We start from the raw sequence: 25,000 nt of genomic DNA, 5'->3' as shown, positions 1-25,000 counted from the left end.
TTCAGTCGGAGGAAGTCTTGCGAAAATGAGTCAGCGCTGATGTGTTTTTCTCCCTCAGTGCCCGTTGTCTCTTGTCAGAGGGTTGATCACGCTCAGCAGCTCAGGAGCAGTTTTTTTTTGCGTGTTTCTGAGGGATGCTCTCCGCCCCTTACTATGCTTTTTCTGTCTCTTTGGTGTCTTCCTTTTATCTCTCTCCTTTTCAAGTTGATTTATTTCTTTATTTTTGTTTTATTTCTTTATTTTTGTAAGGTTTCATTCCTCAGTGCTCTTTCCTTTTTTTCCATCCATTACCCAACTTTTCCTTTATGTCTCTGTTCCATTTGTCACACAGTGACTTCTCTTCTCTTTCCCAGAATGTGCCCTTTTTGTGAGTCTTTCTACCAGATGATTGAGCAGTTTGCCACTCAGTCGCCAGCCTGATCCCTATGTGTTCCCACAGGGAGAGATATTAAAACACTCCACCCCACTCGGAGAGTTTCGGGCCCTGCGGCGAATCTGGCAGCGGCTTGCCCTGTCTGTGCGGGATAAGGGCCCTGAATGGTCTCCTGTATCTGGACAAGCGTCTGGCCGGCTTGTCCTTTCCACCAAAAAAAAAAAAAAAAAATGCAAAAACGCTGCAGGTGGTCACTACTGATGGTGGTCACTGTAGCAACACTGTCTGTCTGACCGAGAAGTCTGTTCAACACATTTGACGCACTGTGAAGGAAGCGTGTCTTTTTCCTGTGTCCTAAGTTGTTGTTGTGAGGTAGCTGCACCTGCAGTGCTGTCTACCAAGGTGCAGCCAAGGTGCAGCCAAGGTGCAGGAGCTCCACTCTCTATCTTTCAGGTCACTTGACACTCGAAAATCAGAAGCCACTCATCATCTCTCAGTGCCTCGGTCAACACAGCCAGTGAGGGTACACGGCTCACGTGAGAACTTCTACTGAAGCACCATAGCCCATTTATGCATCCAGCACTCTATTCAGCAAACACTGACAATATGGGATGTTTCATTTGCCATTTTGCTGTCACTTACTGCTGTGTTTGTGTGAGTTACTGTAGGTAAGGCAATGATTTCAGATCGTGAACTGCAGATCATTGCTTCTGTAATGTATGGCCAACTAAACCAAGCTTTTAGGCGACACTGATTTGTGGCTCATGTGATTTTTCACCTCGAAGCCGGACATTTTGCCTGTAAATGCTGTATTTATGTGTAGTAAAATGATACGATTTTAGTATAAAATGTAAACATTGTTTTCCAGGAAGTAGAATCTCATCACTATTTACACCTGAATATCTCAAGAAGTTCTAAAGTATATATTTTAGCCCGTGTTCAGAAAAACCATCATCACAGTCAGCTGTGTGTGTGTGTGTGTGTGTGTGTGTGTGTGTGTGTGTGTGTGTGTGTGTGTGTGTGTGTGTGTGTGTGTTTTTTTGTGTGTGTGTGTGTGTGAGATTGTGATTTATGTCTGTATATTCTTAAAAGCAGGTGTGATGTAACCTTAGTCAGTTGCGGTTTATGCGGGGATTACAGGGGGCGAATGAGCCACGGGAGAGTCACACTGGCACTCTCGCTGGCTTGTTGGCACCTTTGGCAGCCGCAGCAGATGGGACTTTTATTGTGCCCAGCATGCTAAAGCAGATGGGCAAAGCCACCGTCAATCACAGAGAGCTTTCATTGTGACTATGCTAATGCTACGGTAATGCTGTGAACTGCTGAGCTAAGGATAGTGATGCCTACATTTACTTAGTGTATAAGCTACATGTATTATATTGTATGGAGTTGATTGATATTGAGTACTGAATTGACACTATCCTAAATATTGTAGCTCAACATGTACGTACAGTAGATGTTTTTTTGGGGGTTTTTTAGAAAAGGAGACACTCTGTATGTTTTTCCTGCGGTATTGCAGCATCTCTCCACCTCTAACCCTTTCCTGAATTCCAAGTATAACTCCATTGCTGTGTTTTTTAGTGGTGTGTGCAGGGTGCCTCACAATGGCGCTTTTCTCCCCATCGGCCCTTTGGCTATTTCTGTGCTGGGATGAAGTGTGATGTGCTCACCTTAGTGCCGGGCTAAAAAATGCTTTAAAGAGGCCCCATCTGTTCAATACTCCTGTAACATGCTCTTTCCTCTCTCTCTCTTTGAACACACACACACACACACACACCTGAGTTGGCTGTGTGCCTTTTCGGTATGTACAGTCGGGGTGAAGGAGATGTGTGTGCGTGCATGTGTGTGTGTGTGTGTGTGTGTGTGTGTGTGTGTGTGTTTACACGGCTGACTGATACCATGACTGCCTGAGGTGCACTCACTCGGTTCAGGTGCCTGTGCAGTGTCAAAGGAAATCTCAGGTTACACAAGAAAAATACAGAGGGTGTATGGGTTTAGATGAAGTGTGTGTGTGTGTGTGTGTGTGTGTGTGTGTGTGTGTGTGTGTGTGTGTGTGTGTGTGTGTGTGTGTGTGTGTGTGTGTGTGTGTGTGTGTGTGTGTACTGTAGGTGTGTAGGTGTGTCTGTGTGTGTGTGTGTGTGTGTGTGTTTGAAAAGGGACGTGGGGAGGGGTCGAGATTTGATATTTTGATAACTCTACAGATGTTGCATTTTAGTCTAATTGCATTTCACAAACAACATTACATTGATGAGGCCACCATTTGTGTGAGTGAAAATGAAAACTACAACGGCTGAATTGTTATACTGTTTTCCCTTAATTACAAATGCATCGGAGTGCATTGTTGTATGACCTGTAGATTCTAAGCGTTTGCCCTTTTGTTTTTCTAATCAATAATACAGTGTAGGCTTATGAATGGTAATAATCTGTATGCTGTAGTAATATTATTCTATTAAATAAATCTGCCCTATCTCTCTCTCTCTTTATCTCTCTATCTCTCTATCTCTAGTGTATGCTTCAGTCAGCCTGTACCTTCTGCCTCAGAAGCCCGCCACACTCATCCTGTATGATGACATGGTTCAGCTGTTGCTCGGATCCCCAGGTGAGTCACCTACCTGTCTGACTTCCCGTCCGCATTCCACCGCTTCTCGGCCCCTCTCACTCCGCGCCCCCCCCCCCCCAGAAACCTCAGCACCAGGCTTTTTACAGTCATTTCTAATAGGACCACTATCAGCTCACACCTCCACAAGGTACAGTGCAGCCATTTCCCCCACGATTCCCCCAGTACAAGCTGAGGGACACCATAAATCACTCAACCATAGTGGTGCTTACAACGGGCTGGAATGTAAAAGTTACGGTCGAGAAAACCTCGGTCAGTCAGGAAATAGGCTGTGGCCTCGGATGTTTTTGGTCGTATATTTTATTCTTTCAGTTTTGGTTACAGAGGGAGCAAAAGGCACGCGTCTCTTTGAAGACGCCCAAAGTGGTCGTTCGGCTTCGTCCTGCCCACTCTCAGTGCTCGCCGAGTGGACGTGACTCACTCATCGGAGGCGTGTGGTCATGTCCCGGCGGCGCAGTGCAGCCTGCCGCAGCGCTGCGTTACAGTAGCCTGTGCGCTGGCCAGGGGCAGCATTGGTAGTCCGTTCAGGCTCGGGCTCCCGCTCGGAGATCTCTGATGAATGGTGCTCAATGATAGTAGCGCAGCACTGCGCATTGAGCCATTACATCATCAGAGTGAGACACCGTGATGTCATCCACACCCCCCCCTACACATACACACACACACACACACACACACACACAGACACACGCACACACACACGCACACACACAGACATACCCCCACCCTATGGCATCGCCGATGGCGCTCACACCAGCCAGCTCAGGGCATCTCACACACTTACAGAGTTCTTTCTTCCCTTGACCCTCAATGCTGCCTGGCTCTCTCTCTAGGTTGAGCGTGATGGTAGGACTGTGTGTGAATGACTCGTGTGTGTTAAAGTGATGTGTGTGTGTGAGTCTGTGCTCTGTGTGTGAGCACCGATGCTGTGATGTCTGTAAGGTTGAAGTGAATAATGACATTGATCTGGAGGAGACTCAGCCTGCGGGTAGCCCACTGCTAACATGCAGTAAATGTCCGTGGGTTATTTACTACTGCTGTTGTGTGTGAAGGTCCTGTGTGTGTGTCCGGGAGGGGGGTCTGTGTCTGTGTGTGTGCACCTGTGTGTGTGTGTGTGTGTGTGTGTGTGTGTGTGTGTGTGTGTGTGTGTGTGTGTGTGTGTGTGTGTGTGTGTGTGTGTGTGTGTGTGTGTGTGTGTGTGTGTGTGTGTGTGTGTGTGTGTGTGTGTGTGTGTGTGTGTGTGTGTGTGTGTGTGTGTGTGTGTGTGTGTGTGTTGTTCAGATGAAACGAAACTGAAGGATGCACATTGTGTGTGTGTTTCGTGGTGGTTTGATAGCTAGTCTGGCTTCCATAGTGTTGCATTTAATGAGAGATGTTATGGGCCATCATACTCATGAGTATCATCAGGATTACTGAACTGTGTGTGTTGTGGGGTTGAGTGCTCTTGTGGAGAGAGGTCAGAATAAAGCCCTCCTGATGGTAATCACAATTGATTTCGGGTATTGAAGAATCACTCCAGCTGAATGCTCAAGTTGTTATTGCTCGATGCATGTGTTGTATGTTGTCTATCTATCTATCTATCTATCTATCTATCTATCTATCTACTGTATTTATCTGTCTATCTATCTATAGTATCTATCTACAGTATCTGTATATGTCTATCTACAGTATCTATCGATCTATATTTATCTATCTAATCTATCCATCTATCTATCTATCTATCTAGTTATGCAAGTCTGCCGAAGCTCACAAGGCCAGTGAGAGTGATCAGTGTGTTTACCTGTTCAGTCCGCTGCACAGCCTCAGGGTGAGGTCATGTCCCAGCCCCAGTGAACTCTGGGAAAACCCCTGCTGTGCTGTGCTCATGCTCTCCTGCTTTCCTCGAGGTTTATCTCTCTATCGCCTTTCTTTTGTCTTTAGCTCTTTATCTCTTTATCTCTCATCTCATCTCTCTCTCTTTCTCTCTCTCTGTCTCGAGATTTTCCCTTTACACTTGTGTGCATTTGCTTGTTAACCTAACGCTCTTTTTGACGGTAAATTTCTCTCGTGTTCACTTGGTCTTCCCCTTTTCTCCCGTCTCTCTCTCTCGTTCTCTCTCTCTCTCTCTCTCTCTCTCTCTCTCTCTCTCTCTCTCTCTCTCCTGACACAGCTCTTTTCCTCCTTCCTCCTTATCTCCTTAATGATCGTGGTGTCAGGCTCCCGCAGCACAGCAGTGCCGGGCCTCCTCTTCCCTCCTTTTCATTAGCAGGGACAGCCCTTTATTGATTGGAGGGGAAGCTCAAAAGCCTCAACGAACGTCCTCCCCCAACTTCTCTCTCTCTCTCTCTCTCTCTCTCTATCTCTCCACACATGCACATTTCCCCTAACTTCGTCTCTCTTGTCTTTCTCTCTCTCTTTCCCTCTTCTGTTCATATTTTTCTCTCTCTTTCTCTCCCATCTCTCTGTCTTCTTCTCACACACATACACACACACACACACACACACACACACACACACGCGCACACACACACAGGGCTGTCTGTCTGCTGTCAGTCCCAGCTCTCTGCTCTGTTAAAGAGAGTCCTCGTTACGTAATTGCCTCCATATTACTCACCACTTGGAGTGTGATGACTGTTTGGCTTCTCAGCAGAGCTGGCAGAGAGAGCCCTGATCTGATTTGGTACACACAGAGGGACCATGGTCCCTCTCACTATTGTTTGATGTCAACTGCAGCCTCTTATGAAAAGGAAGTGTATTCACACACAGAGAAACACACACACACACACACACACACAGACAGACACACACACACTTATCCCAGACAGCGCCCTATGGTTATATAGCTTATGGCTGTGGTCATGATAGTGGGCGGTGTGGGCAGTGGTAGTGTAGTGGCCACAGAACTGGGCTAGCATGCAGTAGCCACAAAAAGTCATGGGCTTCATTCCTGGCAGCCACCCCACCGCTGTGCCCTTGAGTGAGACACTTAACCCCAAGTTGCTCCAGGGAAACTGGCCCCTTGCATTTGCTGTCTGTAAGTCACTTTGAGTAAAAGCGACAGCCAAATGCATAAGTCAGTATGTTGTAAGGAAGTTGATGATGGTGGTGCTGGTGCTGGTGAAGTGGCTCAGCACTTTGTCAGCTGATGGCAGAGAGCGGGGGTGGGGGGGGGGGGGGGGGACTGTGGAGAGCGTGAGACTGAGCTTGGATGTTCCAGGATGTGATTTGTCCAAGTAAAAGCTGAGCGGCTCCCTCAGCAGTCTCTCCTTCCTTCCTCCCTCCTCTTGCTTCAGTGGCTCAGGATGCCCCCCAACCTTCACGCTCTGCAGCAGACTGGCTGTGGGGCGCTTAAGCCATGGTCGTAAACAAGAGAGAGCGGCACTAAAAAGAAGTGTGTGTGTGCGTGTGCGTGTGCGTGTATATATGTGTTTATGTGTGCGCATGTGTGTGTGTGCTTGTGTGTGCGTGTGCGTGTGTGTGTGTGTGTGTGTGTGTGTGTGTGTGTGTGCGTACAGTATGTATGTGTGTGTGTGTGTGTGTGTGTGTGTGTGCATGTGTCTGTCCGTGTGTGTGTATGCGTGTGAGTGAGTGTGTGTGTGTGTGTGTTTGTTAGTTGGGGAGTGGGGGCAGGCAACTCAGCGCATCACCATGGTGACCATGGCAGAGAAACTGATGAGAAAGTAAGGGACTGGAGAGAGGGGCGGCTGTAGCTGTAGCTGAAGCTCGAGTAGAGCGGGGAATACTTAGCCTGTGTGTGGGTGGACGTTTCTGCCAGAGGGTGTGTTTATTTCTTTATTTTTGTGCATCTTGACATGTTGTTTTTTGTTTGTTTCTTTCCACCAAACTCAGACTCTCTCCTCTCAGCTCATTGTGGACAATATGACCCTGTACACACGTATCCAAGTATTTTTTGAAAAACATCATCTCTCCACATTAGCTAAAATAAATCTCCTGAGACATAGAATGCAAACTACAGCTGATATTCTGATATTGTATCTCCTATTGTCATAGTTACCATTGTTGCTCTTGCTCTTTTCATTTCATCGTTTCTAAAAGTCTTTCACTATTCTGTTGAAATTCACACAGTGTGCGAATACACAGTGCAGACAGCACACTGAATTCAAGTGCGCAGACAGAAGTGCGCCAATTGAGACAGTGTCTGTTTCACTGGTCCACACAAACCCACGGAAAACCAGAATTTTCACTTTAGAGGTGTGTGTGTATAGAAGGCTTTTGAGTAAGATCCATTTGCGTGAGCTAAAATGCTGTTCATATGTGGACGAAAGGCCCAAACGAATAGAAAAATATCTTACCATAGATACTGTACAGACAGAGTAAATTAATGGAGGACACACCTCTAATACAGAACTAAACCATCCTGGAAAACTCATACATATGGAGACCAAATGGCCAAAAGCAAGAGTGATTGTTACAAACAAACAATGACGTGTCAAATTGCAGTGAAATAACATGCAGATACTGTATTTTCACTGTTTCACTTTTAAAACCTGGTTGCCCATAAGGGCACATAAAAAACAGTCTGCCCAGTATTGCCCTCACTGGATATCTAACTGGCCATATTGTCCCACTTGATGATATCACTTCCCTTCATGTGATCCCACCCTGATTTGATTTTATTAGATCTGCCTCTTATCCTCCTATTGGTCATTACTGTTGCAAGACAGAAAGCATTGTCTCCGTTTTCCTCTCCGTCCTTTGTCATGCAGGCAGATGGCACACTTACAGCGACCTTTGACCCCCTCTCCTCAGTGCCCTCCCCTCCCCCACCCCACCCTGCCCCCGTAACAGATCAGCTGCATCCATATGGACGCTCCAGACAATGCAGAGCCCCTCCCCTCATTTGTCTCCTCCTCAAGGGGGGGTAACCCCAAGGTCGTCGTCCCATGGGTCTCCCGTGTATCGTATGCGACGCGTCTGAATTAAACAGCATAAAAACACACGGCCATCAATAATGGATGCATCGTCTGCGTCCACAGTCGTGAATCAGTCAGCGGTTGTTTTGGGGGCATCGTTTGACATTTGGCATAGTGGAGTGCATTTGGGTGATTAATGTTGGGGTGCGGAGTGGAGGTCCCCCGTGGATACCGTGGTCCTCGGGGGCAGTAATCTCCTTAAAGCAGACCGCGCTCACAGACATTTGGGAGATGAGAGACACAGGAGCTCGAAAACAATCCCAACACCTCACTGTACTGGCTTATACACAACAGTGTGTGCATGTGTGTGTGTGTGTGTTTGTGTGCGTGTGTGCGTGTGTGCGTGTGTGTGTGTCTGCGTGCATGCGTGCGTGCATGCCTGTGTGTGTCCATCTCGTCGGCGATCCCCCAGTGGCCTCCGTTCCCACCCAAGGTTTTGGGGTTCATTGTGCTGGTGGTCCTCACCTTCCATGCCAAGGCTTTCCCCTGCGCTGCCCATTGCCACCACAACAGATGCCCACTATTCAGGGGTGCTCAGGGAAAACGGGTCGCCTCGGAAGAGACCGGGCCAGAACCAAAAGAACCCGCTGTTCTCTCGCATCGCTGACCCAGGTCACGTCCGGTTCTCTGGGCGTGCTCCAGAACCGAGAGCCTTGTCCTGAAAGGGAGGGAGGAAAGGAGGGAGGAGGAGGAGGAGGAGGAACAGGAAACAAGGCCGGGGATGTGTGGGGTCAGGAAGCAGACTGGGGAGAAGACCAAAGGGTGTGTGTGTCTGGAAGGGGGGGGGGGGGGGGGGGATGTTACGTGGGTCAGCTGACATATTTTTTTTTTTTTATAAACATACGTTGCATTTTTCAAATCACGAGCACATCATCACACATACATATTTATCTATGTACACACAGTACATACTCATACACATTCACACACATGCACAGAGAATTCCATACATATTCTGAGTCATATGGTAAGAAGAAACTTGAATGGAAAAGATACTACATTTTTCATGCATTCATGTTCACACATATTTTTGATACAGGCAGAGGAATACAACCATGCAAGCATACACTCATACACCTGCAGGGGTTTTCTCCCACTTACCCTTCTCTCACAGAACTGCATAGAGAAGAACTGTGCCTTCACATCCAGTCATTTTCTTGCATTGCCCCTTGGGGATCAATAAAGTATCTATCTATCTAGCTATCTATCTATCTATCTATCTATCTATCTATCTATCTAGCTATCTATCTAGCTATCTATATATCTGTCTGTCTATTTTAATTACACACAGTCAATATACACGTCAGTGTAAAGAAAAGTACATTTAAAAAAGGTACAGCACTCTTTAGCACATACTGTAGTGTAAAATTGCACCCTTTTGGTATACTGGGTAAACATCCCGTTGACATACAGTGTAAACAGTACGGGCTGTAAGACTAGGGTGTGCTCTGCCCTGTAAGCCTGGGCTGTCTGACGGGCTGGGATCTTAGCGTCTCAGACACACAGACAGATGAGAGGAGCCGGCCATCTGGCCCAGGCCCAGACCCAATGAGCGTCCAGCGGCCTCCTCCACGTCAGCGCGGGCCACGGAGAGTTTTGGCACAAGGGGGGGTTTACAGGAGATCAGCTCTGTAGAGGCCCCAATCCCTCTCTCAGTCCCAGGGGATTGGAGGGCGTGTTGGTTAAGGGGCGCCCCCTCGGCTCTGTAACCCATCCAGGGCAGAGCCCTGTGCCTGAGGCAAGAGAACCCCCTTAGTAAGGCCACTGACTGTGGAGGGGCGAGGGCCCAGTTCAGGCCTGTTCTGACTTACAGCCAGCAACCGTCCAGAACAGAGAAGGGGTGGGGTGGGGTGGGGTGGGGTGGGGTGGGGAGTTGTAAGACTTGCTTGAGATGAGAAGATTATCGGACTGAGGGTGACTGACCTAAAGAATCACGGAGATGTCCGTAGATCGTAAAATATCCTCCCCCAAGTTCTTGCAGTCAGCCATCTTAATTCATTATAGCATTTAGTTGTATATCCCGTTTGAGATGTAGAAATTAAGGGTTCAATTCACTGTGTAGAAAACTTGACAGATTTTTATTGCCTTTTAAGTATTTATGGATATGAGCCACAAAGCCTGTGGTGTTGGCTATTTAGCCCTACTGGTGGAAGGCCAGACTCCCATCCCCCAAACTGCACCGTGTGTGTGTGTGTGTGAGCCTGTGTGTGAGAGACAGAGTGAATGTTGGATTTTGGAAGTGTAAGGTTTCAGGCTTTTTCTGATGACCTCTTGGTCTTTTTCGCTGATGTTTGTTGAATATTTGAGCTGCAAGACTGCTGATGGCTTCTTTAAACCTTACCCCCGCTGGGCCTGGAAAACTCCGGGGTAACACTGAACTGAAGTGCCTAACACAGGCCTTTCAGCAGTCACGCTAGGCCCAACCCAACCAATCAGCGCAAAAACGAAACCTCTCATGCTATCATTCATTTCTCTCTCCTATTATACACAACTGTGGCCTCCTTTCCATGCTATTGTCCAATTAGAATACGATCAATTGATGGGCCCGTTGCCATGACAACCGAAAGCTTCCCCCGTGTCAAGGGTGTCATTAGATCATTAATTAGAGTGCCCCGTGGTGGGATCTCTCACACCGTGCGCTACTTTATACTCAACTGGGCAGCCCATTGGGTACCAAATAGAGGCACATTGATTGACCTAAAGTGATTGACTCGCTAACTTAGTAGTGCTGTTATGCCAATTCGGTCTGCCAACTGTGTGTCTTTTGTAACACGACACATCAAGAAACACAGTTCATTATTTAAGCAGTGGAGGTGAAGAGAAATACACAACTGAGGGAGTGTACAGGAAAAAGTGGACGGATGGGTGGATAGATAGATGGGTGGATGAATGGATGGATTGAGTGAGAAGACAAGCTGCATGCTTGAATGCATGTATGCCCATGTGAGAAGATAAAGAAAGGGGTGAGGAGATATTCAATTCAATTCAAAGAACTTTATTTTTCCGTTAGGAACTTCACATGTGGAGAAGCAGCACATACCATCACACACACACACACACACACACACACACACACACACACACACACACACACACACACACACACACACACACTCTCTAAAAGATAATAATAAATACAATACATAAAATACATAAATACATAAAAGAAGACTAAGAGTGACTGTTCAACAGTCTAATGGAAGCAGGCACAAAGCTAGCCAGGGTAGATAGATGGATGGATAGATGTAAGTATGGACTACGAAAGAGAGTGAGAGTGAGAAGGGTAGATGTATGGTACATGCGTCGCCTACTCGTGTGGGATATAGAGGATAGAGCCACGCATGGCTGGAGGAGAGGGGAGAGTGAGGGTGAGATGACGAAGCACCAGCCCGTGCTGCAGTGGGCTCAGGGCTCCAGCACAGGGGCCTGAACTGTCTGCAGCGATTAGCCGACAGCTAGCCGGCCGCTAATCCGAGTCGACAGGGTGGAGGGAGCCGCACGTGTGTGAGTGAGTGTGTGTGTGTGAGCTTGTGTGTGTGAGCTTGTGTGTATGTGTGTGTGTGTACTGTATGTGTGAGAGAGAGAGTGTGAGTGTGTGTGTGTGTGTGTGTGTGTGTGTGTGTGTGTGTGTGTTAGTGAAGTGATGAGGGTGGTATTTTTAGGACTGGCTCGCTCCTGAAGCGGGATGAACCACATTAAGGGGAACACATGATCACTGGAGAGTACATAGACCACGATGGAACCCAGGTTAAATACATCCAAAGTACATTAACCATTAGCCACTCAAACTCACATGTGATGTACAGTACCTGTACTGTATATAGTAGCTACAGTGTATGAGCTGAGCAGTCAATGACTGTGTGCATTCTTTGAGAGTGTGTGTGTGTGTGTGTGTGTGTGTGTGTGCACATATTCGTAGTGTTTTGGCTTCGGTGGTCGGTGGATGGGGTTTAGGAGATTAGCACCGAAGGTCATGTCCTTTTGGGAGAAGGTGTGTAAACAAAGTGATAGGATGAAAGTGATGCCTAGGTTTAAGGCCAGGTAATACCATGCTGTCTTCACTAGATCAAATAATTACCCTTATGCTTAGCTTACTGTAACCCGGTTGATCGAATGCAATGTTATCAAACATTCTTAAGGTCTTAGGTTAGTCTCTGGCTGCCACGTTTGGTCATTTCCACAGATGATGATTCTCAGGCATAACACTTTGAAAAGAACAGAAGACTTGTTGTCTCAATATGCATTTATAATAAAGGCTAACCAGAAAGTAGAATAGACGGAACTCTTAGAATCTTGTGTGTGTGTGTGTGTGTGTGTGTGTGTGTGTGTGTGGATGTATGGGTGTGTGTAACAAGTAGCCTTACTGTGTGGTGCAGGTGAAGTTTTCAGTAAAAACAATTGATTGCTAGAAACATTTAAAACTCCTATTTGTTGGAAATGTGCTATCTGTGATTCCAAATGAAGAATTCAAATGTGCATTTGTGTGTTTGTGTCTGCTGTCTGCTACCACAGGGGCAAAGAATCAGCCGTGGGTGCATCTCCAACGGAGAGCGATCCGTGCCGGACTCAACACGTCCGACCTGGCCCTCTCTGCAGTGCTGACCGCCGCCAGGAGCCAATATGAGATCGGGGGCTTCCCCTACCCTCTGGGCCTGGAGATCAATGGCACAGGTGAGAGAGAGAGAGAGAGTTGTATTGTATCCTATTGTTTCCAAGCAGATTTTGTATCTGTTTGTATTGTTGTATGTCGGCTTTGGCAACACTGCTTCAATGAGTCATGCCAATAAGTCTACCTTTGACTTGAATTGAGAGAGAGAGATACTTACGTGCACACTTACCTACTCACTCACCAGTTTGTTTGTTACTGTAGTCTCCGAGCATTCTCTATGTAAACCTGAAATTAAAATATATCCTGCTTTGGCAATGCAAAATATATTTATCATGCTAATAAACTCACTTGAATTGAATTGAATTGAATCAAATTGCTTCCCCTATCCTTTTGGCCTTGAGAACAATAGTGCAGGTGTGTGTGTGTGTGTGTGTGTGTGTGTGTGTGTGTGTGTGTGTGTGTTTGTGTGAAAGAGAGAGAGAGAGAGAGGTGAAAGGATGAGAGAGGAAGGGAAATATGAATATAAAGTGGAGGAGATAGTGATAGACAGAGTTGAGCATTTCAGAAGCAGCAGTTAAACCGTTGAGCTGTCAGTTATTACAGTAGATAAAAAAAATCTATTTGTTTCTCTGAATAGTCAGAGAGGGGAGGAAAGAGAGAAAAGAGGAAAGACTGGAGAGAGAGAGTGGCTAAGAGAGAGTGAGTGTGTATAAAAGAAGGAAGAGGCACAGAGAAATGACATAATATCCATAATCAGCCTAATCTTTAGGGAGATATTTATAGAGCCACTTAATGGAGAGAGGCTCCAGGGAGTAAGAGCATCAAAGACACGGGTGGATTGAGATAACGGGAAAGAGTTAAAGATCTCATAAACTGGGATCAAAACAAGGATGAGTCAGGGCAATATGAGAAAAGACCAGGGAGATCAGCGAGAAAAGAATTGAGAAAGAGAAGTACAAACATAATACGGAGAGAGAGAGAGAGAGAGAGATGAAAGAAGATGGAGAGATTATGGCACCTATGCAAGAGACTAGATGAGTGCAGGGGATTGAAATGGTCACAGAGAGAAGAGGCGATGACTGTTCATTTCATATAACCATGGTATTTAATAGGGTCAATAGTCATCGCCGTAGTCAGTTATTTGTCAAGTGTTTCTATTTCATGCAATTGACTGTATTTGTATGTTTGTATGAGAGACAGACAGAGAGAGAGAGGTTATATTCATATTCATGTATGTTTCATATCTTCATAAAACACTCATCTTAGATGACAGTGCCCTCGCATGGCCCCATAACATTCAGAGGTGCATACTGTAGCTGTACTTTCCTTCAATAAAGAGGATGTCTGCACCCTCTCCTCTCTCATTTCTCTTGCTTTTCACTGCAAGCTCAAGCCTGTTATCTTCCATGCTATCATCAACATTACAAAATGAAGAAAACACACATATACACACACAGAGACATACAGTAGGCACACACACACACAAACACAGACACACACACACACGTGGACAATTTCACACATACCTCACAGTTTAAATGTGCAATGACATAATCATGAATGTCATGGTCCTAGCACTAGCACTTAGCATTAGCTCGAGTGTGCTGTAACATTCCAGACCATCTTGTAAATACAAAAGCATGCTGTCAGACACACTGTAAATACATTATCCATAGAAGGCAGAGAGATGCGAGAGACTTTGCTTTCATTCCTTCTCTTGATTTCCCAGCTCTTGTTGGCAGAGCACCGGTCTGGCTAATCTGCTGTTGAAGAGGACAGTTTTCATAAGGCTAACGGCACTATTGTGAAAGACTGAGCAGGCACATTCAGATGCTCTAACATAGATGTGACCTGATTTGGAGATTTGGGGGGCGGGGGGCGGGGGTTGGCAAGACAGCCCGTCAGGCAGAGTGTTTGGAAATCTGTCTCCACTGGTCTTGATGCATGCACCAGATAATGAAATATGATGATAGTCCAGTGTAAACACAGCTGCCTTCGCCCTTTATCAAGTTTGTTTTCGAACGCATGACATGCGTGTGTCATAAAGTGATGACAGTCTGCTGCGTTCCCCATATTCTTAACTCTGAATGGTGCGCATGTTTACAATTGCGTATACAAAGACGAGGCTTTCGTTCGACTTTTGGCAGTGTTGTTATCAAGCAGCTTGGATGCTTCTACATTTAACGCCTTCGTTTTAAAGGGATCATAATAAATAGTACTGGGAAAGGCTGTCTGACCTCTCCGGAGAGCCAGCGTGTCCAGGATTCTGTGGAAAACTCCCTGAGAGAAAGCAGAGGACTGAGAGAGTAGCACCTTTGTTTTATGAGTGCACATGAGTGCAGGCATATGATCCAATTCTGGACACTTCAATTCAACTTCAGCAAGGGCCCATCCAAGTGACCTATTTAATATCCACTGCAGTTTGACTTCAATGCAGTTCTTTGAAACAACACCTTATGTCCATTACATTGTCTTGGATAGATAGATAGATAGATAGATAGATAGATACCGGTAGATATACTTTATTCATCCCCAAGGGCAAATTACAATCATTAAGGGGAGACCACTCATGCTCATGGACAGTATGTTTGGTCGGCTTGGGAGTCTCCCTGACCTCTCTCTCTTGTCCCTCTGTCACCAGGCCCCAACAGTACCTGGGTGGAGTTGACGGCAGTGGCGGCGGTATGCGCCCTCCTCTCCGCCCAGAACGGCAGCACCATCCCCGTCTCCGACCCCATCCACGTCTCCATCCCCCTGCCGTCTGACTCGCCCGTCAAGATGGCCACCAGCGTGCCTGTCTGGCGCTACGACGAGCGCTCAGGTAAGAAGGAGACATCGCTTGTTATTACTGTAACACCTATAGGTCAATCCACACAGATATCGTATTGCAGTGACCCAACGCATAATTGTAGTGTGGTGTAACATGGAGTCTGTATTCCTAATGATGGGAACTTTCCGTATCTGTTTTTGTTTCACAGTACGAATGGTGAGTAGTTTAATTGGAAATAATGCACTCTGTCTGTTACTGCTATTGTAATGACCACAACTTGTCCAGCTCTGTGTGTTGACCTGCTGCCATTTCAGATTATGATTTGTTTTCAGGAGGCCCACAGGAGAGGGGCTAGAATCCTTGTGCTAGAGGTAGTGGGATTGCCCACAGTGGTCTGTCAGCCACCAAGCCTAAATAACATTACACAATAAGCTAGAATACTACATCAATAGGCCAGGGAATTATAATCAATATCAAGCCATTTCAATGACCTTCTTGCGAGTGGAGTGAAAAGCAATCCTACACAAGGCAGTGTTGCTTTGCTTCATATTATCTTAGCTGTGATCTTTGATTGAAAGACAGAACCTGAAGCCTGATTGTTGCTTAAACTGGATTGTTGTTTTGGTTCCTTATGTGTTGTTTTGAATAAACACATCTCCCAAATGAGTCAATGAAAGTGGAAATCACAGCACAATTGCACTCATGAGCAATTGTTTAATTGTGCAAAAGTGAGATTGCTGTGATACACTGAATGTGCTGGAAGATGATCTTTAAGTCTCAGTGTTGATGCAGACATTACTTGGATAAACAAAGAGGACACATGTAACCCCTCTCCTAGTTACTCTCCACTGGCTCCCTATAGTAGCCAGAATTAAATTTAAATCTCTCACTCTGGCCTATAGGACACTGACTGGATCTGCTCCCAGCTACTTCAGTTCTTTAATCACGATGTACATTCCCAACCGCCCATTGCGATCTTCTGAGGAGCGTCTGTTATGTCGACCAACCATACATGCTAGGTCAAATTGTAGATCCTATTCTTCAGTGGTTCCGTGTTGGTGGAATGAGTTGCCCAGTGCTCTCCGTTCCAGCAACAGCTTTGGATCTTTTAAGAGGGGTCTTAAGGCATATTTATTTAATATGCACTTAGTCCTTTGAGTTTGTAATGTGTTATGGTTTGTATAATAGTATTGTTGTCAAGTTGTGCCTAGTGTTCTGTGCAAACTTCCTCAACTTGAAAATGGAAAGACATCCATGGAGATTCTTAATGCTGGATTCCACTCAATGACTCCACAATACAATAGTGCTTTGGTTTCCTCCTTATTATTTTTCTCTTTATTTTCTTTCAATTCAGAGGCAGACATATGCAGTAGTCACTGTAGCAGCCATTTCATTTTTAGTCATTTCACCAGGTGAAAAACCTTTAAAAAGACAAACAAAATAGAGACCAAAAAATACATAAGATAAGAATACACAACCAACAATAGACATTTAAATAATCAAGCCAGTTCTAAAGTGCAAGTAACTAATCCAATAGAAAAATCACAATAGAAAAATGTAACTATAAATAGCTCATTAAATAGCTCATGACATAGAAACTCAATATACAACATCACCGTCAATATAAAAAGGACTAGCAGCAATACACAAACCCACCACCACTAGACTTCCAGATTTAAACTAACGAAATGCAAACCGTAGGTTAAATCACAGGCCCATTTGCACCTAATTACACAAACAACTACGCAACTTGTCAAACGTCATTGAAATCGCTAAGCATAGAATCACAATGCTTAAAGCCTAAACAACTTAAAGCATGGGCAACAGATGAGCCCACGGACGCCAGTATCACAATAGCTCAAGGAATGCGTTCGGTACAAACATATCTTCCCGAAGGTGGTATAAATGTCTTACCGGCCGTCTCTCCAAGGTTCAGATATCCTCAATTGCACAGAACTTCTTGAATATGCAGGTTGTTTTCCAGCATTCGTTTCAGCGTCTCTTACAGCGTTTGTTTCAGTGGTTGCAATAGCATGTGCTGTTATTTCCCCCTACTCACTCCCGGTTAGCTTTAATTAACCACCTGTGTCTTCGGACACGTCGCGCTCGTGACGTTGCCTGCCTGAAAGCAACGTAAACATCCTTGAATGAATACTTCAGCAGATTCCCCTCTGCTAACCCGATTGAAAGTGAAAGTCACCACGATTTATTTTTTTTTCTTCTTTTCTTTTTGTCATGCATCTTTCTCCCCATTAATCCCAATCCAATGCAGTTTGACTTCACACCTCCCACTCGAGCTTTCCTGACTTCGTTCTGGGAAGGTCGCCACTCATCAAACTGAAATCCTGAAACATCTAAGCCATACGACTTCAGTGGGCCATTTGCTCTTCGACAGGCAACAGGACAACTAGGCGCCGGACATCCCGGTGGAGAACCACAGCTTGAGTCCTCTCCTTCGCTTCATCAAGGCAGGGTTTCCTTGTCCCTACAGCCATCACAGCAACACTGCAGCTCGGCGAAACCTTAACACCGACGTCCCTCACGATGCCTTTGCTGTCCGGATTGGTGCTGACAACCCGGCCAAGTTTGAAGTGCCCCCTCATCGCATTTTGGTCACACAACCAGACGATGTCCCCTACAGCGACATTCCTCTCCACAGTGTGCCACTTACTCCTGATGAAGAGGTTGGGGCCAGCCAGTTGACTCCAGCACCTCCAGAACTTCGCCACCTCAGACTGCATGGCTCGGAGCCTCTTATAAGGGTAGCTAGTAAAGTCAAAGCCTTTGACATCCCCTTCTTGAGAAGCTCTGCCAAGCAGGAGAGTGTTCGGTGTCACATACTTGATACAGTCTTCCCTGCTCTGGATTCTAGCATCAATCGGACGCTCATTCGCAAGATTGGCCGCCAAGTAGAGAGCAGTGTGGAACTCACTGTAGCTCAGTGGTGACTCCTTCCCAAGGCTCTGAAGGGCCCTCTTCACGATGCGCACAGCGGCTTCCGCAGCACCATTCCTGTGTGGGGAGTCAGCTGGATGGATCTTCCACATCCACTCGGTTTGATTTCTCGCGGCCATTTCCTCCAGGGCAGCCTTGTTCTGACTGTCTAGGAATCTGTGGAGTTGCTCCAGAACTGACTTTGCACCTACAAAGTTGGTCCCCGGGTCCGACCAGAGCTTCCTCGGATGCCCCCGAATTGCAGTAAACCTTTGGTAGGCCATCAGGAATGCTTCGGTGGAGACAGAATTTGCCAGCTCTGTGTGGATGGCTCTACTGGCCATGCAGCAAAAAACAACACCCCAGACTTTAAGTGTCACTCTTTTCTTGACGTCATCCCTCACATGGTAGGGTCCGAAGAGGTCCACTGTAGTGAATTCAAAGGGTGCTGCAGGCTCAGTTCTTTCAGACGGCAAGTCACCCATCACTTGTTGGCATTTCTTTGCTCTCGCCTTTTTGCAGACTAGACAGCGGTCAACAACATTTTGGGCAATTCTCCTTCCTCTTACGACCCAAGCCTTCCTTCTCATCTTAAGCAGGGTCCCAGCCACACCATCATGACCTTCGCCATGAGACTCTCGGGCTAATAGTGTGGACACCCAAGAATCATATGGCAGGATGGGAACGGCTGCGTGATCTTCTTTAAAACTTTGTATTCTTCCCCCACAGACAAGAAGCCCAGAGTCCTGTTCTTTAAAGACTACCAGCCTATCAGTCATAGTGCTTGGGAAGTTGGTACCTTGTTGCGCACCAAGGAAAAGGTCTCTCAGCACATCTTCTCTCTCTCTCACTGAGATGACTCCAGCCAAAGGGACTGCCTCCCACTTTGGTCTACCTAAGGCTCGGTTTGATCCAAGGAACTTTTTTGCAGCCCTCCATACCCATGCAATGGTCTTAACCAGACCCGTTAGGATGCTGAACCGCTTAATGTCCACAAGGCCCTGGATTGCTGGATCTGGCCTTTGTAGCCCCGTTTGAGCTGGATTTTGGAGCTGTAACAACCTTATTGACTGGGCCCTCGTCAGCGCGGCAACAAAGCTTTTCTTCTGCATCTTGATGATGCTCTCTCTAGCAGCAGTTGCAATTTCTTTAGAGGACTTGATGGGCCATTCACTCACAGGTAAGCTCAGGAACCTTGGTCCAGTCTGCCACTCTGAATCCTCATCAAGGTCCCTGGGCCCACCTCCTCTTGTAATCAAGTCAGCAATGTTCTGTGGACCAGGGACCCACCACCAGTCTTGTACTTGTGAGTTGCTTTGGATTTCTCCAATACGATTTGCGAAGAAGGTTTGGTAACCATAGCTCTCTCTTTGTATCGCACCAAGGATTGTCTGGCTGTCAACAAAGTGGTACCATCTTCCAACTTTAATCCGGCTGTGAATCTCAAAGTAAACCTTCAGCCGGGAGGCGAACACCGCCCCACACACTTCTGCTTTCACGGCATCTCCCTTCTGATCCAAGGGGGTCAGTTTAGCTTTGGACTCCACTAGCCTGATGATGGAACCCTGGTCAGTGCTCCACCTCAGGTACATCACTGCTCCATAAGCATGCTCGCTTCCATCAGAAAAGGTGATTGCCCACGGGTCATTCGCATGGCATGGAGGAGTTAACGCCCTGGCGAAATTAACTTTGCCAAGCTGAACGTATTCTTCAAAAAGCTTCATCGCATCTTCCCTCAGTTCATCTGAGAGCGCCTTGTCCCATGTATCTTTGGCTGAGCAACTCTTGCTTTTGGCTTCTTGAAATGCTCTGCGCACCAGGATAGCCCCTTTCTGCTTTGCAGGGGTTACCAAGCCAGCTGGGTCGTACAGTCCAGCCACCTGGCTGAGTAGTTCCCTCCTTGTCAGGGGGTTCGGGGTCTGAGGCCGAATCTGTTCTTGAAGGAGGTTCTGGCCAAGCCGCATCTTTCTTTTCCTTTTTGAAAAATTGACTGACGTCATAACGTGAAGCTGGTCATCTTCGACAATGTAGCCGAGGCCAAGGGCTTTGTTGTCGTCGTCACCGATCTGATTTGGGAGGACCATGGCTCCAACTGTGGCTTTCAGTTTATCACCTGGATCTTCATGAGACTCCTGCCTCCCACTTTGCCCAGAGAACACCCACGGTTTAAGTTGAAATCCTCCAGCCTTCAGGATTTGCTCCACATTTGCAGCAATGGCTTTCAGCTGGTCAAGGTCATCATGTGATGTCAGGAGGTCATCGACATAGCTGTCCTGTTGGAGTACCCGACGCTCCTCTTCAAGGTGCATGAACTGAGGGAAGTTGGAAGTCTCGCGCATAGCCAGTTGCGCGATACAGCCCGCTGGTTTATCTCCAATATTTACTCTAGTAATAGCATACTCTTGCAGCTCCTCATCTTCGGAGTCCCGCCACAAGAACCTGTGTAGGTGCACTTCGCGGTCTTCGAGCCAGACAGAATTGTACATCTTTCTAATATCGCCCAGAGCGGCATACACCCCACTCCGGAATCTCAGGAGGACTGCACGGATCGGGTTGAGGACGTCTGGACCCTTCATCAGCATGTCATTCAGGCTCACACCACTGAACTTCTGGCTGCTATTCCAAACAAGCCTCACTGGTGTTGTGATTGAATGCGGGTTTGGAGCAATGAGGTGGCTGACATACCAAACTGGCCCGGTCCAGTTGGTGATCATGTCCCTGGACAGCTTGATTGCAGCTCCTCTAGCAATCATGTCATGTACTTGGGCAGCATAGGCAGTCTTCCACTTGTGCTCTTTGGCAAGATGTCTCTCTGTTCTAAGGAACGTGGCCTCAACGGCTCCCCTGTTGTTTGGGAGTGAGATTGGGTCCTCCACCCAGGGGTACCTAGCATGCCAGTGTGGGTCCTTACTGTGACAGCCGCCAGAGACATACGTAAGGCCCTCTCTTACTACCTCAAGCTCCCGCTCTTCAGCAAGCGTCATCTCCTTGCCCCCTGGCTGGCAATTTCCACAGCGGCAGCCCCCACACCTTGGTTGGCAGGCAGCGCCGATGCTGTCCCACCTCCACCATTCCAGGAAGTCATGGTTGGTGGTAAGAGTCGTTGACTCCTGTGGGTTACAGCTATTCTGACTGGCTGGTGGTGGTTCTTCTGGAATCCTGACAGTGAGCTCTTCATACTTTACTGCGGCTGTTCTCATTGACCTAGCAAAGTGGGTTTTGGATGTGTGGGTGGACACGGCAATGCTTTCAAAAAGGTCCGGGTGTGTGCCTCCGACGGTCTTCCCCAATGGTCCGTCCCATAGCACAAGATCTCCGATGACCCTGATGCGCTGAGGTGCCAGCTTACCCTCTCTGTGGCTTATCAGTAAGCTGATTTCCTTAGGGCGCTCAAGCTCAACAGCTGGGATGTCTGAGAAGAACCTCTGCAGTTGCCTTGCGGTCACGCCTTTGTGGACATCTGCAATGTGGTCCAATCCATAGCAAAGGAGCTGGTGAGATTGAAGGGTGCCTTTAGGGTTCTTCACCCTGATCTTTAAGAGGTACCTCTTCGTCTCTACATGAACTTTCATCCCCCCAACACCATGGACAATGAGGGTGATTTCTTCGCTCTTCAGGTTCAGCCTGCTTGCAGCCCTGTGTGTAATATAATTAGTGTCAGACGCCAGGTCGATCAAAGTCCCAATTCTTTGTCCAGCATTTGCAGTCACGTCGAGAAGCATCATGATGACTGGCGACTCCTGTATCCCACTTCCCATGAGGAGGCTTGATTGCTCCGTCGACGTGCTAAGGGTCTTTGATGCAGCGTTTGAAAAGACATCTCTGCACTGGTTTGCAAGCTCAGGGGAGAGTTTACTTAAGAAGTCCTCTTGGCCAGCAGTGTACTTTCTCCTCCCTTCCCTAGGATCACGTCCACTTCTTTTCTGGCCTGCACCTCTTGTTGTGTACGTGTTGGGGCACAGGTAATAATGATGTTCCGGGCCATGTCCATCCTGGCAGTCTGGGTGTTTGCAGAGGAAGGTGGACTTGCAAAATGCCAGGTCGTCATGGACTTCAAGGCACCGCTCACAGGCTCCTAGCTTCTTTACTGCAGCTTCTCTTTCCACTGGTTTCAGTGCTCGAAACTGCCTGCAGAAATACAGCTTGGTCCCGTGTTTCCAATCGCCACACACTACACATCCTGAACGGGAATCTTCTAATTCGGTGGCCCTCGTCTTGGCATACCTAGGCTCTGGTCTTGCTTCCCTCCTTGGCTCATCATCCATCAGGTGCTCCAGCTGCTCATAGATCCTTTCTTGTTGCTTCAGGAACACCAACAGAGTGTCAAATCGGTTGACATGGGTCACAGCATTGCGACTATCTGCAACATATGTGAGCCACTCCTTCTTCAGGGAGTCTGGAAGCTTACTTTCGATGGACTTTATGACCAGCGGGTTTTTTATTGCTCCTGTGTCTCCTAGATCGCTCAAATCTTGCAGAGCTTTCTCTACTGCTTGGATTAACTCAACGATTTTTCTTGGCTGATGACTCCTTGCAGCCGGCATCCTCTGTAGCTCCTCCACAATTTCGATGGCAATGGCGGTCTGGTTCCCATAGCGGTTCTCCAGGACACGGAAAACATCTTCTGCTGTGTTGTAGGCGGTGAGTCGAAGGTCTCTGGTGACCTTTTCGTCCAGGCTGTCCAACAACTGGAATTTTTTCACCTCCTTAGACCCAGTCGGCTCTCCTTGCCTCTGCAGTGCTTCCCAGTCCTTCCTCCATCTATTAAAATCGCGCCTATTTCCAGAGAACGTGGGTAGAGCTGTTGGCTTTAGCTTGATGGTTGCTACAGGGGGATTTGGGGGGGCTACTGGTGCTGGTCGTCTTCTCTCCTCATCCTTCAGCCTCTCCTGAATGAAATCAGCCTTTCTGAGTATGAGCTTAGGGATTGTTACCTCAAGGTCCTGGAGTCTGTCTTGAAGATCTTTCTTTTGGTCGCCAGGGATCCACTTCTTCCAGCGGTTGTGGACTTCCTTTGCTGACCTTGTGAGCTGCTGTAGGTGGGTAAGCATGAATTCATAAGCCTCTTGCTTGCTACTAAGGTCGACTGCGACGGTGTTCTTGCAGGCTGATTCTGCCACTTGCAGCGCGGTCAACACTTCAAGGGCTCCATAGCTGGACCACAATGTGTCTTGGACAAGATTTTTGATGGTTTTCAATTTTGTCTCGCAGTCCTTTGAGGCTTTCGTTATGTCAGCTTTTTGTTGTTCCGACAGCATGGCCTCCTCTCCAGCTTCCAGTCCAGCCTCAATGTCAGCGAGGAGTCTGGCTTCCAAATCTTCATTTACACCCAGGACCTTTTCCGCAGCCATCGTGAGTTTACTAAGGGCCTCCTTGAGGTCTTCCTCAGCCATGTCTTCATGATTCCTCACTAAGCTGTTTGCAAGTCGAGAGAAGGCTCTTTTCGTTGTGGTTCTCTCCATCCTAATGTGTTCAACGGTCTTCAAAGCAGGATCAGACATGTTTTTTCAGTTTCTGACCGGCGGTTTTTCACTGTCAAGTTGTGCCTAGTGTTCTGTGCAAACTTCCTCAACTTGAAAATGGAAAGACATCCATGGAGATTCTTAATGCTGGATTCCACTCAATGACTCCACAATACAATAGTGCTTTGGTTTCCTCCTTATTATTTTTCTCTTTATTTTCTTTCAATTCAGAGGCAGACATATGCAGTAGTCACTGTAGCAGCCATTTCATTTTTAGTCATTTCACCAGGTGAAAAACCTTTAAAAAGACAAACAAAATAGAGACCAAAAAATACATAAGATAAGAATACACAACCAACAATAGACATTTAAATAATCAAGCCAGTTCTAAAGTGCAAGTAACTAATCCAATAGAAAAATCACAATAGAAAAATGTAACTATAAATAGCTCATTAAATAGCTCATGACATAGAAACTCAATATACAACATCACCGTCAATATAAAAAGGACTAGCAGCAATACACAAACCCACCACCACTAGACTTCCAGATTTAAACTAACGAAATGCAAACCGTAGGTTAAATCACAGGCCCATTTGCACCTAATTACACAAACAACTACGCAACTTGTCAAACGTCATTGAAATCGCTAAGCATAGAATCACAATGCTTAAAGCCTAAACAACTTAAAGCATGGGCAACAGATGAGCCCACGGACGCCAGTATCACAATAGCTCAAGGAATGCGTTCGGTACAAACATATCTTCCCGAAGGTGGTATAAATGTCTTACCGGCCGTCTCTCCAAGGTTCAGATATCCTCAATTGCACAGAACTTCTTGAATATGCAGGTTGTTTTCCAGCATTCGTTTCAGCGTCTCTTACAGCGTTTGTTTCAGTGGTTGCAATAGCATGTGCTGTTATTTCCCCCTACTCACTCCCGGTTAGCTTTAATTAACCACCTGTGTCTTCGGACACGTCGCGCTCGTGACGTTGCCTGCCTGAAAGCAACGTAAACATCCTTGAATGAATACTTCAGCAGATTCCCCTCTGCTAACCCGATTGAAAGTGAAAGTCACCACGATTTATTTTTTTTTCTTCTTTTCTTTTTGTCATGCATCTTTCTCCCCATTAATCCCAATCCAATGCAGTTTGACTTCACAATTGTTTTGTTATAATTTGTCTATTGATAGAATTTGAAATTTATTTTGCTATTGTCCTTAAATTTAGCCATACCATGCTTTAGTTATTATTATTATTATATATAATTAACTGAGTGACTTATTTGATTGCTATTCTCATTTCACTGTTTTATTTCTCATTA

General features: G+C 46.6%; 1 protein-coding gene across 1 annotated transcript in view; it reads left to right on the top strand.

The window, feature by feature from the left end:
* The window catches only part of fam171a2a (family with sequence similarity 171 member A2a), a 55,059-nt gene that overhangs the window by 21,141 nt on the left and 8,918 nt on the right, over window positions 1-25,000 (top strand). Inside the window, exons 3-5 of the mRNA XM_062531586.1 lie at window positions 2,880-2,972; window positions 12,416-12,574; window positions 15,154-15,333. Coding sequence (XP_062387570.1) covers window positions 2,880-2,972; window positions 12,416-12,574; window positions 15,154-15,333 — 432 coding nt within the window. The remainder of the gene's footprint in view (window positions 1-2,879; window positions 2,973-12,415; window positions 12,575-15,153; window positions 15,334-25,000) is intronic.

This window comes from Sardina pilchardus, chromosome 3 (assembly GCF_963854185.1).
Source record: "Sardina pilchardus chromosome 3, fSarPil1.1, whole genome shotgun sequence".
In the NCBI taxonomy this organism is placed as follows: domain Eukaryota; kingdom Metazoa; phylum Chordata; class Actinopteri; order Clupeiformes; family Clupeidae; genus Sardina; species Sardina pilchardus.
This window is presented reverse-complemented; position numbering and strand designations above follow the sequence as displayed.